Source organism: Mastacembelus armatus, chromosome 21 (genome assembly GCF_900324485.2).
Source record: "Mastacembelus armatus chromosome 21, fMasArm1.2, whole genome shotgun sequence".
NCBI lineage: Eukaryota > Metazoa > Chordata > Actinopteri > Synbranchiformes > Mastacembelidae > Mastacembelus > Mastacembelus armatus.
In genome coordinates this window covers 13,349,294-13,365,296 of record NC_046653.1, presented here as the reverse complement: position 1 = coordinate 13,365,296, position 16,003 = coordinate 13,349,294, and the positions used below count along the sequence as shown (strand labels likewise).

General features: G+C 39.5%; 1 protein-coding gene across 4 annotated transcripts in view; it reads right to left on the bottom strand.

Annotated features, from left to right (window-relative positions):
* Positions 1 to 16,003, bottom strand: part of tanc1b (tetratricopeptide repeat, ankyrin repeat and coiled-coil containing 1b) — an 87,079-nt gene that overhangs the window by 69,708 nt on the left and 1,368 nt on the right. For all 4 annotated transcript variants that reach the window (XM_026294856.2, XM_026294857.2, XM_026294858.2 and 1 more), the window contains exon 2: positions 7,878 to 7,971. In XM_026294856.2, coding sequence (XP_026150641.1) covers positions 7,878 to 7,938 — 61 coding nt within the window. In that variant the 5' untranslated portion in view covers positions 7,939 to 7,971. The remainder of the gene's footprint in view (positions 1 to 7,877; positions 7,972 to 16,003) is intronic.

Sequence of the window (16,003 nt, the reverse complement as noted above, 5' to 3'; positions counted from 1 at the left end):
GCCAGGTGAGGTCATGAGAACACCACTAACCCCTGGACAACAGCCTGTTCAGTAAGGTTAAACGGATAATGATATGGCACAAAGGCTGTCCATCCAATCTTTCCAAAGACCTTTAACCAATAAGCAAATCTACCATCTTTTTTTAAATTGTGAATCTGTGAATTGTGAGTTTATCTTCAGTCAGATTAATCTCATTTAATGCACAGAGATGGTTGTTAGGAACTTCTTCAACCATTAGCACATTTTAAAGATTGATTAACTAATTAAAGGTAACTTACCCGCTAATGCTGCACAGATACCATCCACAATTCATACACCAGGCTCTTTATCAAACCAATTCTCTTAAGCTTTATTTCACTGCACCAAGAGTTTTGAATAAAATAAGATATATGAAAACCTAAAATACCAACTTTAAAATAACAGAGATATAAATATGAAGAACTGCTTCTCTTTGAAATAGGCACTATGCTCTGATCCTTTGAGGCTAGGCACAAAGAAGCAGAGGTCATTAGTTCAGCCTGTCTCAAACCCTCCTGAGCTCACGATGGCAAGACATTCATCTACAGGCACAATTGCCAAAAAAGGGTCTCTGTGCTCACAAATGCAGAACAGAAAAGCATAGAGCAAAGTTTGATAGAGGACACAGAAAGGGTCCCTTAAGCCCAACACTGAACAGAGGACTCCACAGACACTAACAGACTTTGCTGAGAGTCTGACAGTGAGAGCATGGGTTGGTCTCTGCATAGAGAGATGGTGAAAAATGAGAAAAACACAACCTTCAAAACTCTTGGAAAAATATCAAAGCCATTAAAGTCAGGCAATGAACCGCTAGTACTTTGCATGTACTACGGGTGACAGGGTAGCCCTCTGCAAAAGAAAGACATCGCTTTAAGTTTTAAGTGGTCATTTAGATCACAGACAAAGGATGTTAAAGGTATAAAAGAAAAACGGAAGATCAGACTAAAAGGAATGTTTCTGAACAGGAAGGTCATGCTATAATTAGAAAAACATGTGACTCACTGACCTCTCCGCCTATGAACCTCCATGACAGCCGGCCCTTACAACTCATCACCAAAACCATCTAAAGACACCCTGGCATGTTACCTGATAAACTGTTTTTTTCCCCTCCTCTTTGAAGTGGCAAAAGAAACCATTTGTCCATGAATGGAGGGGTGGGATAAAGGGGGACTATGACTTGTGTGTTTCTGTGGTGTAGATGACATCAGCCTCCACTTCTACTGAGTTCTCATGTATTTGTTTGGCTTCTTGTCTGTTGCTGTGCACACACTTCCAAGTTCACAAGCATCACTGATGCTGAGTGTACAAAAGCCAAATTAGGGCAATGGAGATTGGTCACCGGCTGCTACAACAGACAGTGGGACTCTGGGAAACTCTGCAAGCACTTTAAATTCCTTCTAGACAAAAACCAGTGGAAAGGAGGAGCAGACAGATTTGACCATGGGCTCTCCTCTGTGTCACAGACTATCAACTAAAAAATAAATAAATTCTAGCAACAAATTTATTATAAGATGAGAATTATATTAATAATGGAAAAAAATAACCAATATATAATATTAATAATTTAAAAACCTGTTTATATACAGTGGAGCAGTGAAGTAGCATAATGACTTTATTAGCAACTATGGAAGTATACTGAAAAGAAAAAAACAAGACATCTTAAACATATATAATTAATATCTATTGCATATTTATTCACTTAAAAAAAATTTAATGAAATAATTGCTTCTAGTAAGTGTAACTGCTCCGTATGTGTCATTTGACAGATGAGTTACATGCTACTAATTTATTAGGGCAAAAATAACAACCCCACGCAAACAGAAAACAGCTAAAATGATGCTAGACAGAATAATAGTGTCTGATTATTAGGCTAGATTTCAATGACTTTTTAGATGATGCCGAAGTTGAAGTCATAAGTTTGTATTTCTGACATGGGACTTTGAGAGCATGTAATATGCATTGCATTTCAATTGTGAGAATAGTGAGTTGCAGTTTGTACTACATCATTTATGTTTTTCACTGTCATTCCAAGAAATCAATATATACCATTACAACTAATTTCTGCAACATTAACACCTTTTAAGATTGTATGGCCACATTTTCACTACACAATAGGTCAATTTTGATGAATGCAATATGATCGGAAAAAGACGAGATTCATAACCTTCTTGATTGTAAGTCTTCAGTCATGTGACTTGAAAATTAAATGTAGTCAAAAACTAATGGTTACTGTAACAACAGACTGACCAGTCAGGTTCACTGCTTTCACTGAAAATTTTTTTGCTTTTTTAGAAGGAAAGACAGGGAGTGTCTAAATGTGGATACACCTGAGGTTTGTGGGTGTATGTATATATATATATATATATATATATATATATATATGAGTGTGTGTGTGTGTGTGTATCTCTACATGACTGTGTGTGTTAGTGAAAGATGTGGTTTGAGCTACGCCCTGCTAATCGCTGCCTGCTGGCTGCACAGTGCTTTGATAACCATGTAGGTCTGTGCACTCAATGGTCTCCTTTGTAAATCAGGTGCATTCTTTACTCCACCATTTTAAATCCTATCACAACTGTCTGGACATGAAAATCAGAAAAAATATGACTGGGAGCAAAAAAGAAAACATTCCATGATTGTCAGCAGTTTTCTCTTAATTAAAGTTAGAAAAGTGGCATAGGCCGGTAACCCAGATGTAATATGCAGAAGTGTTTTTTAAGTGAAACTGACTGACACGTATTTGTCTATGAATCAGGGTTTTATAGCAGCATGAGTGTTTTGTTTTTTTTTTTTCAGCCCAAAAGGAAAACCAGGAGTTGAAAGGACTCAGTGGTTCTGGTCTGAGCACTAGTTATGGTTAATCAAAGGATGTTAATAATGTATCTTGAGGTAGTTTTCCTCTGCGTGTGTGTGTGTGTGTGTGGCATAACCCGGAAACTATCTTTCTGTCCTGTACAGGTCACTTAGTATATAATCTGTGGTGTAGACATCCTGTGGTTGACCGTGTGCATCTTGTTTGTCTGGCTTTTTTGGTTCAGCATACACAACTTTTAATTTTGCAACACCAAATTTCTGAAAAGAACTGTTGGTCTTTTTTAGCTAACAAATCTGTCTCTGTGCTTCGGTATCAAGGGTAGTAAAATTACACAAGCTTGGCCTTTCATTGACTAAGAACTAAGGTTTCAACCAATACAGTAACTACATCATATTTAAATCAGTATTTCTAAGTCACCTGGAGCACACACTTACCATTGGCATCAAAGCAGTTTCCTAATCAAAGAAAATATTAAAACATCCACCCACAGCGGAAGAACCCTGTCAGGGAGTTTTCTTTAAGTTCCCTTACAAGCCACAGGACAAGAAGGGACTGTGTCTCAAAATGGCTGTGGTAGATTTGGCTGGAGAGGAGGCTGCCACACAGCAGTTCAGAGAGAAGAACCAGGCTTACACAGGCAGTTTGATACCAGAACGTTATGGGCAGTTTTTGAGGGCAAGTTTGGGCACTGTGTCTATGTCAGTAAGGGAATTTCATGGTGATCCTCAACTTAGTTTAGTGCTTTCCTTCAGTGAGGTTGGACGGCTGCACCTATCCAGCAAGGAACATCTGACACTTGAAAAAAGCCAATTTACTTCTGGTTAATAGATGTTTTTGCAGAAAAATGTGCGCAAAGTGTTAGAAGCAAGATTTTCCCTTGTGTAACTTCATATTTGCCCAGGAACTAATGAAAAACGTGCTTTTTGTTTAGACAAACAACTCTCTATCCAGACCTCAATTTCTGTGTAAACAAATAACTGCTAAACCACCTGTGGTTATTGTTTATTGAAGGAAGCCTTCCCATAAAGTAAATATGGCTGACGTAAACCCTTGAAGGCAACTGAAAAAGAAATGATACAGAAAACATGGAAAGAAACAAGAAATTACTGAAACACAACTGCAGAAACTCCAGCCTTAAAACTGTGATTGGCTTTATCAACACTTCACTGTTGTGCTCAACAAAACCTGAGCATTATAAGCTTCACAAAGGCGGCATTACTTGCAGGGCTATTTAGTCCATGCCTTGAAGGAAATTCAGCATGAAGGATAAACCCATTAACTCTATCATCACTGTGGTACTGCCAGTTTCAAGAGCCATATAAAATCCTGCAAACACTACAAAATCCTGCATTGCAACCAATTTGTTGTTGCCTGACCCTTGGCAACAAATCACCGTTTGTCAAAACATTCAAGAAACTCGAAATTGCAGAGACAGCATGTACCAGTCACCACCACAGCTGAGGCAACAGAGTGCAGTACTTAATGGTCTTTCCCTGTCTCACTCGCTCACTTACTAACACACATACTTGCATTTCTATCTTTGTGAGGACAGTCATTCCCTAGCCCCTTACCCTAACTTTCACAATTACAACTAATTGGCCAAGCTCAACACAGACCATAACATAATCCTAACCTTAACTATAAAACAAATTCCTCAAATGTGGGTGTGAAAAAATGCAGAACTGGCAAAAAAAAAAAAAAAAAAAAAAAAATCCTCATTCTGGTATTACTATGCTCAAACTGGTCCTCACAAAGATAGAAGTACAAGTACACCAACAAGACACCAACACTGAGTCTCCCTCCATATTTCATTTTATTGTCCTGAAAATTAAATTTTTAATCAGGAATTGCCTCTTTAAAAACAATAAAATACTAATTCTAATTTTAAAAAGTCTGCATCCTTTCCTCCTCTTACACTTTGTTAGAGCTACAATTCTTTGACTCTTCACAAATCTGAAAAAAATCATATTTAATTGTTGTCATGTCTTGCAGGACAAGGACTGGTCAGAGAACAGCAGGACTCCTGCCTCCATCTAGCCAGGTGCATTAGTGGCTTCTGTCTCCATATTGCCAAACAAAACCCTGCCAACTGGTGGTGGTTGCATATCTGCCTGTGTGTACATGGCCTATGAGTGGATGTATGTGTGTTGGGGGTTGGAGGAATAAACAGCTGAAACTGCCTCATGGAGTGCACTGCAATTCATGCTAGTGTGATTAACACTGCATCACCCACAACAGACAACTGTCTGGCAGCTGCCCCAAGCAGTCGAGCTCATCGGGTGGGAAGCCCAAGTTGGAGCGCCTTCAGAGGTATTACCCAACACAGAGTCACATTCGGCAATTAAAGCTGAGTCAAAAATGCTGTTTCTCTGGGTCACATCATGAACTGATTGAAGAACTGACTGAGGCAGCCAGTGCTCTCCTCTGTGAGAAAACAACAGACATTTTTCAGGCCACTTTTCCAATAGACCATTAAATCTTAGTGGATAACGGCAGACTTGTCTGCACATGTCCAACAAAAGGTTTTGACATGGCGTTGCAGTGCAAATCAGACACTGCTGTGAATTAATAGGAAGCCTCTGCTGAAACTCTCAGTGCATCCTCATGGAGAACGCAAATTAAAACACTGCTTGTTTTTTCTTTTTGGGTTTTTTTTGGGGTTTTTTTTTTTTTTTTTTTACAATATAATCATCTTCTTCTGCCTTGCAGAACATAAAACAAGTTCTTAAACAGAAATCAAAATGACCAGTTCCAAACAGACTGAGTCTAGAGGAGGCAAGAAAGGAGGAGAAGAAGGAGGAAAGATCTAGGAGGAGTGCAAGATGGAGAGACTAAATTAGCAAACTGAGTTCTTGTGGTCTTGGCAATGGGGAGATCCCAGAGGAGAGCTAATGACTGTAGTGGTATCTGGCATGGGGGCCAAATTTCCTTGACTGCTTTAAAGTTGCCTCCAGTCCATAGCCACCATGTCATGAACAACATATGCGGAGCTATCGTGCAATTATACCATTATCAAGGTTTTTCCTCCCACTGATTTCCATTATATGCTGCTGAGCTGACATTACAGCAACTTAGTCTTTCTGGTCCTTCTGAAGTAAGCAAACTCTGTACAGCCGAGCCCTTATTAATACAAGCAGCTCTTTGAAAACAAGAGGGCTGACAAACAATTGTCACTGATCTGCAAAAAATAAAATCCTGCCAAAAATAAATAAATAAATAAAAAGCATAATATTGGAAGCAACTAAATGCAAAATGTCAAACATAAAGCAGAGTGAAATACAGTTCCAAAGTCTTTGTCATAAACCATTTGAGATCAAAATGAAACCTTTATTCAAACAGTGCAGAAGGTGCAGTGAATATTTTATGTGCAATATGGGTCTATCTAGTGTCAGAGACCATTAACTCTATTACAGTTTACCATGTGATTAACACTGCCTTTCCCATCATGCCTTCTGTGTTACTAACTTCATCTTGGGTCCCAGAAAGGACCTGAAACCAAACAAGGACAACAGGGTGGTATGATATGCAATGAAACACCTTCACTACAACCTACAATTTGAAATGACAGTACTATGTTTAACTCGTCAAAATCTTATTCAAGATCTTTCTAGAACCATAATTAGGATGATTTAAGAAATAACTCCTAGCCTACTCACTACAGGCTATTACAAGTGATGTGGCAACAATTTCACACCAACAATTATGCCGTAGAGCTTTTTGCCCTATGCAGGAACAAAGGTGGGACAAAGTGACCACTTCTAAATGTTGTATCACTGTGACCTCTCATCTGTCTTAAGAGCCTTAAACAACAGAGAGGAATGAGCAGATTTTATTGTCCCAGCATGAGAAAGGGAGACAGAACTACTCTGACTTGATGGATGGGGTTCAACTGGGAGAGTGGGGCTGGGATAAAGGAGCTATATCCCGCCATAAAACTCTGCTGCTGTCAGCCCTCACATACACATAACCTCCTACACTTAAGGATGTGTGGGTGAGGCTGTGTGTGCCTTGTTAACAGCGATTATCAGTGATTCACACATGGAACAACCAACCCTACAATACTGGATTCTCCCTCTGTACTGTCCTGGAGAGCAAGGGAGATGACTGATAAGTAAAGTAAGCCAGACTCTTTCCCCTTTAATTTCAGCTTTGACTGTCGAAGGAAACAATTACATCAGACACAGGCAAAGAGAGCAGAGCTGTGAGACAGGCATATAGTAACTGAACCAGCCTACATGTCCAAGCCAGTCCTGAAGTGTCTAAGGAAGTGCAGGCTGGTAGATATATGCATTAATGGTCATTCTGTTACATTAATGGTCATTCTGTTACGTTAAGAAACGTCATTGAAGGGGGTGGCACTGTATTAGCAAGAGACTGGCCAACAATATACTGCAGAGTGACTCATGTTTAGTCATGTTAAATGCTACAGATTTCCAAGGGGAAAGAAGATTGGTTATGACAAACACTCACACTGTCTCTACAGTCAAAAGTTAAAAACGATGCACTGCACTCGACTGAGAGTCATAGACTTAATTATGGTTCTATGAAGTTTAGATGACAAAGACCCAGCGGCCTGGTCGTGGCATACACAGTTGTCACACCATCCATATGTTTTTTAGTCTTTAGCATTACAGCATGGTATCTTAAATTGCATTGTAAATCCTGGCTTTCCACCCCATCTGCAATGAAAAGCTTCATCTAAACAGCCAATAACTTTTTCGCACATCTAGAACAGAAAAGTATTTACTCAAGATCCATTTGAGTTATGGTGACAGTGTTTACAACCACGTTTAAACAGCGTTATGGAAGGATCTTTTTAAGTAGGGAAAAGTGTGTGTGATTTTTGTCATGATTCAGTTTTACCTTGCCATTTACTCAACACACACAAACTCTACATACTCCACACATGCATGTTTTTTGTTTGTTTTGATTAAGCTCAACAAAATTAATTTTAATGTGAATTATGAATACATAAAACTAGCTGCTAGAAGAAAACGTTTTCAAACCTGTTTGCACATCGGCCTCAGACATGGAGCTTTCCACATACCTGTATCCTTCTTGCTCCCCTTGCCTCCATCTCTGTTCTTCTTCAGCACTGCCTTGAACATTGCAAAATGCCTGAAATTCTCTCTGCAGAGTCCCTGGAAGAGAAAAAAAGCCAAAGAAGTCGCTCACAGTCATGACAACAAAAATGCATACACTGACACACAAGAAAAATATAGTCACTATACAGAAACACAAACAGATCTGTTTCTATTCATGTTATAAAAAAGAGGGCATTTTCTCTTTTTGCCTACGAGTAATAAAATCATTCAAATACATGCATACACGGGTATTTTTAAAACTAACCAAATTATACAAAATGTGTCCTCAAAAACCTAACAGCAGTGGCAAACCAGTGTATATGCACATTTTCTCCTGCTTAGCTGGCACCCACTCAGGAGTTTTCCCACAGCACTCCAAATCTTGCAGGTCATCGGTAGAGGGGCACATGGAAAGAATGCTCTAATATTTAAACAGCCATGGACAGGCCTTGTTATCTTGTTATGCAGGAAAACACTCTGTCAAATGCCCAGAATTCCACATGCAATTGATGCTATTTGGCTGAACTTGGGCATCTGCAATTGGTTTCCATGGTTGTTCTCATACTCGTGTGCATTTTGAAACTTTATAGTTAAACGGTATAACATGAACATAAGGTCTAACCTTATTTACTTTGGAATTATTTATAGTCCTATGCAGTTGGACATTGGTAAAAACATACTTGACTAAACACAGCAGCAGCTAAAGCAGTTAATTGTGTGGGGCTTTTGGTTTCTAACCCCTTAAACACAATACAGGCTGCTGCAGTGTACCCTGCTGTATTAATAGCAGCAGAGCAATCTTTCCAATATAGAGAAAAGCATGGTTTCAACCAAATAAGGGTATGCCTTCTGAAAACAAAACACACAGTCCTTGCACTGAGCCCTCAACCCCAGAACCCAGGCTTTAAATATCTAGGTCCTCTTACTGCTGCTGTGAGGGAGGATATTGATCTGTGCTTTTTCATCATTGATGGTGTCAGATGAAACTCTGTAAAGCAGAGCCTTCACTGAAACAGTTGTGGGAGGTGGAGGTGTACGGGGCAAATCCCCAATGAGCCTCTGCATCTCAACTCAGCCTTGACTGGTCAAAAAAAATTAACTTTTCATGGGAGTTTACTCCAGCAAGTCAAACTTTAAATCAACCTCAATAATGTAGTTTCAAGGTAACATGGGGTTGCTGAGTTTGTCTTTCATTCACTGAGGGAAACACACACACACACACACACACACACACACACACACACACACACACACACACAGACACACACACACACACACACACACACACACACACACACACACACACACACACACACACACACACACACACAGCAAGACCCCCTGTCTGTGCCCTTTTTATCTTTCAAATAATATAACATGTGCTCTAAAATTTTGAAATTTGGTGCTAAGAGTAAATTAAAAATATCTCAATTTTACAAATACCTTAAAAAAAACAAAACAATACAGATATACTATTAATTTATTTATATTAAAATATTAGTTACTCAAAACATTGCTCAGAACATACTCTAGTCTTCAAAGTACCACTACTGTAGTACTGCACAGAAAGATCACAAGACTACAGTGACACTGATGGCTGCACAACACTTTGTACTGTACAAGGTTTGAAAATAAATAAATAAATAAACAAAACCAGTTTTAGCAGGGTGAGGAGCCTACAGCTACTCTAGCAACTATGAAGCACAGCAATGATGTGATGGTTATCAATAGTTATCATTTGCAAATCTGAAGCTGATTGAAATGCCCGAAGTTCTGAATGTGATCAGTCTTGCCATGATAACAATGAGCACATCAGCAGGGTGTAGCTCCGGTGTGATGTCTAGATTTATATGGCAGCACAGCATGATAGAGTGCAGTGCATTTTCCTGGTCAGCTGAACCACTGACTGCTGTGTGGGAGCTGGCTGCTCATCTCCACAGTAACAATAAACATCACCCAAGTTAACCCAAAGGAAATGAGAAACGCCCTCTTGCAACGCCAAAAGCCAACATGACAAATTCCTTCCATCCCCCTCCTCCAGACACACACAGTCAGTTCCCAGTCTGAGAATGAGACACTACCTCTTCACCCATCTTCTACTCGACATCACTCATTATCCTGAGGCATATTTCTATTAGCCAATTGAAGCCTATGTTTTGTGGAGAACAGAGGCCTGAACATTACATAAATAAAAGCCTATCTAGAACCAATTGCTACATAACTTTGTGCACAGGATACAGAAAGCCACAGATGGGTTTGTATCAGGGTAATGTTATTTTTGTACTTAAATTAGGTGGTAAAGGTAAAGGCAGAGATATAACTGTAACCTTTGGAAAAAAGAAAGTGTCCAGCAGCAATGCAGCAAGATGGGCATGTAGCATCCTCAAGCCTTCAATGTGAGGTTCAACCCAATGCATTTAAGCTTTGCTAAAGTTTATGGCCCCTAAAAAGGGGTTTCTAAATATTACAACAAAGGAATGAAAATCCCACAGTGCCTCACTGGCCTGTGAGGACACACACTGGCTGACTGGACAAAATACACTCTCAAAATCTACATCTTTTATTTGAAGAGAACAACAGCTTGGGCAGGCTTCAAAATACCAAAGCAATTGAAGGGATACACAGTAAAGACACATCATTATATTTGGACAATAACATGTGACATTAAGAATCCTTCCCCCATCCTGGCATTTTCAGCTCTTTATCTTAAAAGAGTTGAGAATAACTATGAAAGAGACTGCAGTCTACGGAGACATTTGGAGACCTGTTTTCCAGGTCACCTCCGACTTGATGAGAGCTCAAATCCATATAGGTTGTAAAATTAGATCCTCACCTGCACAATACTGTTGTGACCTGTGATTAATAGGGCTATCTTGCTATACCACAGCCATCTGAGAAGATGGCTATATATAGAACACAAATAGGATTGTTTCCCACAATTGCCTCAGGCAGGGAAGCATTTCACATACATTGGCAGTGTGTTAAAAACATGCTTTGTCCTCTGCTAGGTAGAGACAATAGAGAGAGCAGCCTTAAGCTCAGATCAACTTCACTCTTCCAGGATGGCTGGAAACAGCTATTTCCCATGCTATGCGTTGATCTCTTTCCTGTTAAGACGGCCTGCCAGCTCTCTTTACCAACCGATTCTACATGAATGGTCACTCTCTTATTTCCATACTGTTGTCACAGCAACATGGAAATTCACAGCATGGGCTGACCTTGAAGCTTGTTTAATAAACACTGCCAAGAAGTCATCAAATATTTTAAAACATTCCTGTTTACTCCATAATTATCTATTCTTCAGTTGTCAATTCTCCTACTGCAGGAAATAGACCAAGCCTAGAGCAAGAGTTCAAGTGATCCATAAACAATGGGAGGAGGAAGTGTAGGTTGGTATAGAGGACAGCACAGTCTTGGTGTCAGCCATTGTAAGCAAAGGTTGTTATTCACACTAACTCAAGTGGAAGGGACGTAACAAAAGAACAGACATTTTTATGTAACTAGTCTACCGTTCTGACACAAGTACTTCCTGCACAGCCTTTCCCCTTAGTCTACGCGAAGCATGCTTTCATCTTATAATGAGCAAAAAGGGAACTACCTTGGAACACTTATAGCTGACAAAGTATAAAGACAATGTAGATATGATGTGGACATTGTCCCATCAACTTGAAAAAAAAATTGCTTAACAAACTATCCTTTGTATAGTGGCAGCCCAAATTGCACAATATGTATTTAATATAAAAAAGAAAAGTCCAATGAAGCTAATCAGTAGCGTATGCAGCACCACTGTTCACTTCTTTTAGTAAATCCTTGAATGCAAAGTAGCAGCAGTATAACATTTCAAAATCCATGTAACTTGATGCATGGGTTCTCAAAGTTAATATGAGACAGATAACAGTGCAACAAGCAGGCCAAATAATCTGTTTCAGATTGTCCAAAACTGATACACACCAAGAGCCTCCACAAAGAGGAACCCCAGTCACATCCCCCTTTGGCATGTAGACCAAACAGTGCTCTCAGGTTGCCATTTGTATGAAAAGCTCAGTCTGAATAAATGTTGTACACATGTTGTAGCAGCCTCAAGGCGTGTGCTTGACCATTTAGCAACGCTTAGCAATGCAAACTCCATCCAGAGCCATCCGTGCCATCAGAAAGTACTATGAGGAATGTCTGGAAAATATGACAAACCTGAACACTATTCCTGCAGTTGAACTGCAGCCCAGGTTGCTAAAAATGATCTTACACTGCTAAAAGGCTTCTGATACTGTCAAGAAAAGTGCTGGGTTTCATGGACTTGTCTAAAAGAGTTTTATGTGACATTAGAAGAGATGACATAAGGACACTTTTATCAGCAGCTTTGTGCACCACTTGGTAGAACAACAGCATCATAACTACAGCACCATGAGTTGTTTTGCAATGACATGATGTGGTTTGTAAACATGACTGTGTAGCTATTGCAGGGGGCAGAATATAACAAACTTCAAATTCTCTTTTGAACTAATGATGAAAAACATGCAGATGTTGACTCAAATAAACCTCTGTGATTATATATCTTTACCTGGTGGGGAAAGCACTGTCCCATCCCTGACATGGGCAGATTCAAAGGTCTAGCATGAGGCACAGCCAGTTTGTTATTCAGCAGGACTAGCAACATGGCTCAGCATGAAATCAAAAAGGATAAAAAGTCTGATCTACTCATTACATTACCATGGGAAAAGTACTGTAATTTGCCCTCTGAGGCCATTTGTCCTTGATCCTGTCTGATGTGACTGATGATTAAATCCAGAAACAGGCCTACACGCTGGTTCAGCAGTGGTAATGGGTAAACCTGGGTCTTTGTATCCCAGCAGTGTTGCCCCAGAAGTGTCAAGGCATGTTTAAGAGGGCAGACATTGCACTTTATTTAGAGTTACACCCCAGGCCGGGGAAACTGACTAAACCTGAAACTAAAATGTTGGAATAAAACAAGCCATTGCACATCCTCATCAAATAAATATTACCCTTACTGCTTCACATAGATTAAAATCACAACTTCTAGCCATAGGCTTAAATATAACCTACATTAATTTAACTTGACAGATCCGTGTGTAACATGGATTTATGGATTAACGTGTGCAATGGACCTGTCTTTTAAGCACTGGAAAACCAGTTTCTCCACTCAGAGCTTTTCTTTTTCTGTCAGATTAGTTAGACCTCCTTCCACAACAACTACACACTCCTCACAGCAACAATGCCCTCTCCCCTGAGATCATCAACCAATAGCAGGTTAAACTGCACACTGAGCTACAACAATCAGAGGTACAGTCATTATTACTGCTGCATTAATACTGTTGATTAAACTTAATCACTCTATTACTACCAAAGTAATCAAGCTTTAATGAACATTTGGAGTAAAAATAAATATAGCTGGATCACTCTGACTTACACACAATTCTACATTTCCCAGGAAGCCTGGTATTTGATTAAGGGTAAAACATTAACAAGCAGTGTTTAAAGTCTACAGGAAGTTTCTGCAAAAGCTGGGAGAGATTCCCTTCATATTAAGATTTGTCGATCAAGTCAAATAAACGAATCAGCATTAAAATTACAGCAATATGCCAAACTTGAAATATAACGTCACGTCTAGCAGGCGAGGATTCAAGCCAGTAAACATTCAGCAGGCCTCAGACCACAAAAGCATTTTGCTGATAAGTTGTCATCACCACTTGTCAATTCTGAAGTGGAGGTTTATTCTTAGCCAGTCCCTCTATCCAAATCAAGTCAACTTATCAGGATATTAATTAGTGTATAAGAATGAGTTAGAGGAACAAGCAAGAACGACATATTGATCTATATGCCATAACGTCATACGGAGGAGGGCAGCTAAGATTTGCACAAAAACACATTATCTATCCAGACACAAGTTACTGTTGTGTGTATTACATACACTGACCTTTACAGACTCAGTTATAGCAGAAGCAGTGAAATGTTGCCATCTGACTCAAATAAAATCTAAAACTAATTTAGTTTCACTAACTCATTGTTATGACAGGAATACATTAAATTGTGCACAACAATTTCATACCCAGTGCCAGTGTCCACCTGCAAAGATCCACACACGTTGACGTGCATTCTCAAAAGGTCTGTCTAATAGGACTATTTTTGCTTTACAAACCAAACAGGTAATGGTGCACAAAAATTGTCTCTGTCCATGTAATGTAATTTCATAAGTGCTCACTCACTCTCACTCTCTGGAGCCTTCAAAAAGGCTTGACAAAAATGTAATGAAGTAACAGCTGTTACGTGCTTTATGTACACATGTTCACAGCTGTGATTTTGTAAACTGTAATAGATGACCTGCAGGCAGGTGGCAAGATTAAACTGTAAAGCAAGCAACGTGCTAAAGAAATTTTCATAATCCTTTAATGCCATTACACAATTCAACCTGCCAGTAGGTTTGACACCATCTATTGAGTTAGATCCATCAGACCAGCAACTGTTAAGGACCAACAATATGGCCATACTTTTATTTTGCTGTTAGCAATGTTGGTTTTTGTGACGGCTTCAGGTGCCTCACTGAAGAGGCTGTGTCTCTCTCCTGGCATGATATGAAATACAAAACTATGCATAATAACCTCCGCTTTGTTCAAGTTCCAGGAGCTTAGGGGTAACTGCTTCTGCTGGTGTAATTACACTGTTATTTTGCAACATGCTGAAACCACCTCAGTGATTTTGGGACATAAACATGTCCTGGGGATGAAATAAAATTCCTACTAATATACATACGTATAATCGCCTCAGCTATAGCTAGATTATCGACAAACTCAAAAAGGAACTTAACTAAATTACTATCAGTGATTTACTGTTACAAAACACTGTGGCTGTTCTGCTTTACTTTCACATCTCAAACAAATTGGACTGAGACTCACCAGACTTTAAATGACAGCTCTGTCACTGACCTAAATGAACTGAACAAAATAAACACGTGCTCGATAATTATCGGAATCATACCAAACAGGATAAATTTGCAAAACATCTTGGGTATGTAATTTACAACATCATGATGCTGATTATATGTGTGGAAAGATTTTGTTTGCAGCAGTGACCTGGAATCCCAAATTGAAACAATCTCTACACCACTGTATTCTTCATGTGTTCAAAAACAATCCTGATTAAGATGCATGCTGACAGTAGGGCTCCCAAATCATGTCTATGAATATATCTTTCCTATAACCATGTGCTTCAATAGCGAGTAGTCCCTTTCAAAAGTACAAAATCATGACTACCATCATCAGCAACAACTCAGTATGTGCTGTCAGGTCACGAGCTTCAGTAACTTTCCCTCCTCAGCCATAACAATGAGACTCTGATGCCAGCATCTATTGCTGGCCAACTGGCTGAGGCCTATGGGAACCAGGCTCTGTAGAGACTGAGAAGCAGACCCTTCTGGCACTTACAATAAGATGAGTGCTCTGTAGGACAAACATCTCATAACACTGCACTGGATAGCCCTATCCTTAGCAAGAAAGCATGCAAATCCACCATAATTGTTCCATAATCAGTGTAAAATTGCTTGAAATTATGGTAGGAAGTTAACGCTGAATATCTCTAACTTAAGTGGCAGTCGGCTTGATCGTCACCAACTAAGCTGGTTCCACCTGTTGAGTTTAAAATGGGCAATCAACACTGTAGAGACGGTGGAATTGCCCTTGAAGGACTAAAAGTAAGTCCACACAAGAACTAGCAAAATGTTGAGGCAGGTTCTTTCAAGCAGAACGTTGAATTTGAGGTTATGAAGACTTCATAACACTTGTTCAGAGCAGACTAAATCAATGACTTCATGTGCTGACAGTGATCAAAGGTGCATCTTGACATTTACAAGCGATTTCTCAAAAGGGGAACGAGCTTTGATTTTTAACACACCTGGCTGAGTGACAAAGGGACTCCTCCATTGAAAATTTGCTGAAAACAGCAATAGTCACATATAGCCAGTGGTCAAACATCAATGGTTCAATCTTTGTGGGCAGAAAAGATTATAGTCCTTCAGCCTTAAGCTTGGGCTGGGTTTTGATTTCAAAACCACCACATCCAATCACAAAATACAGACTAA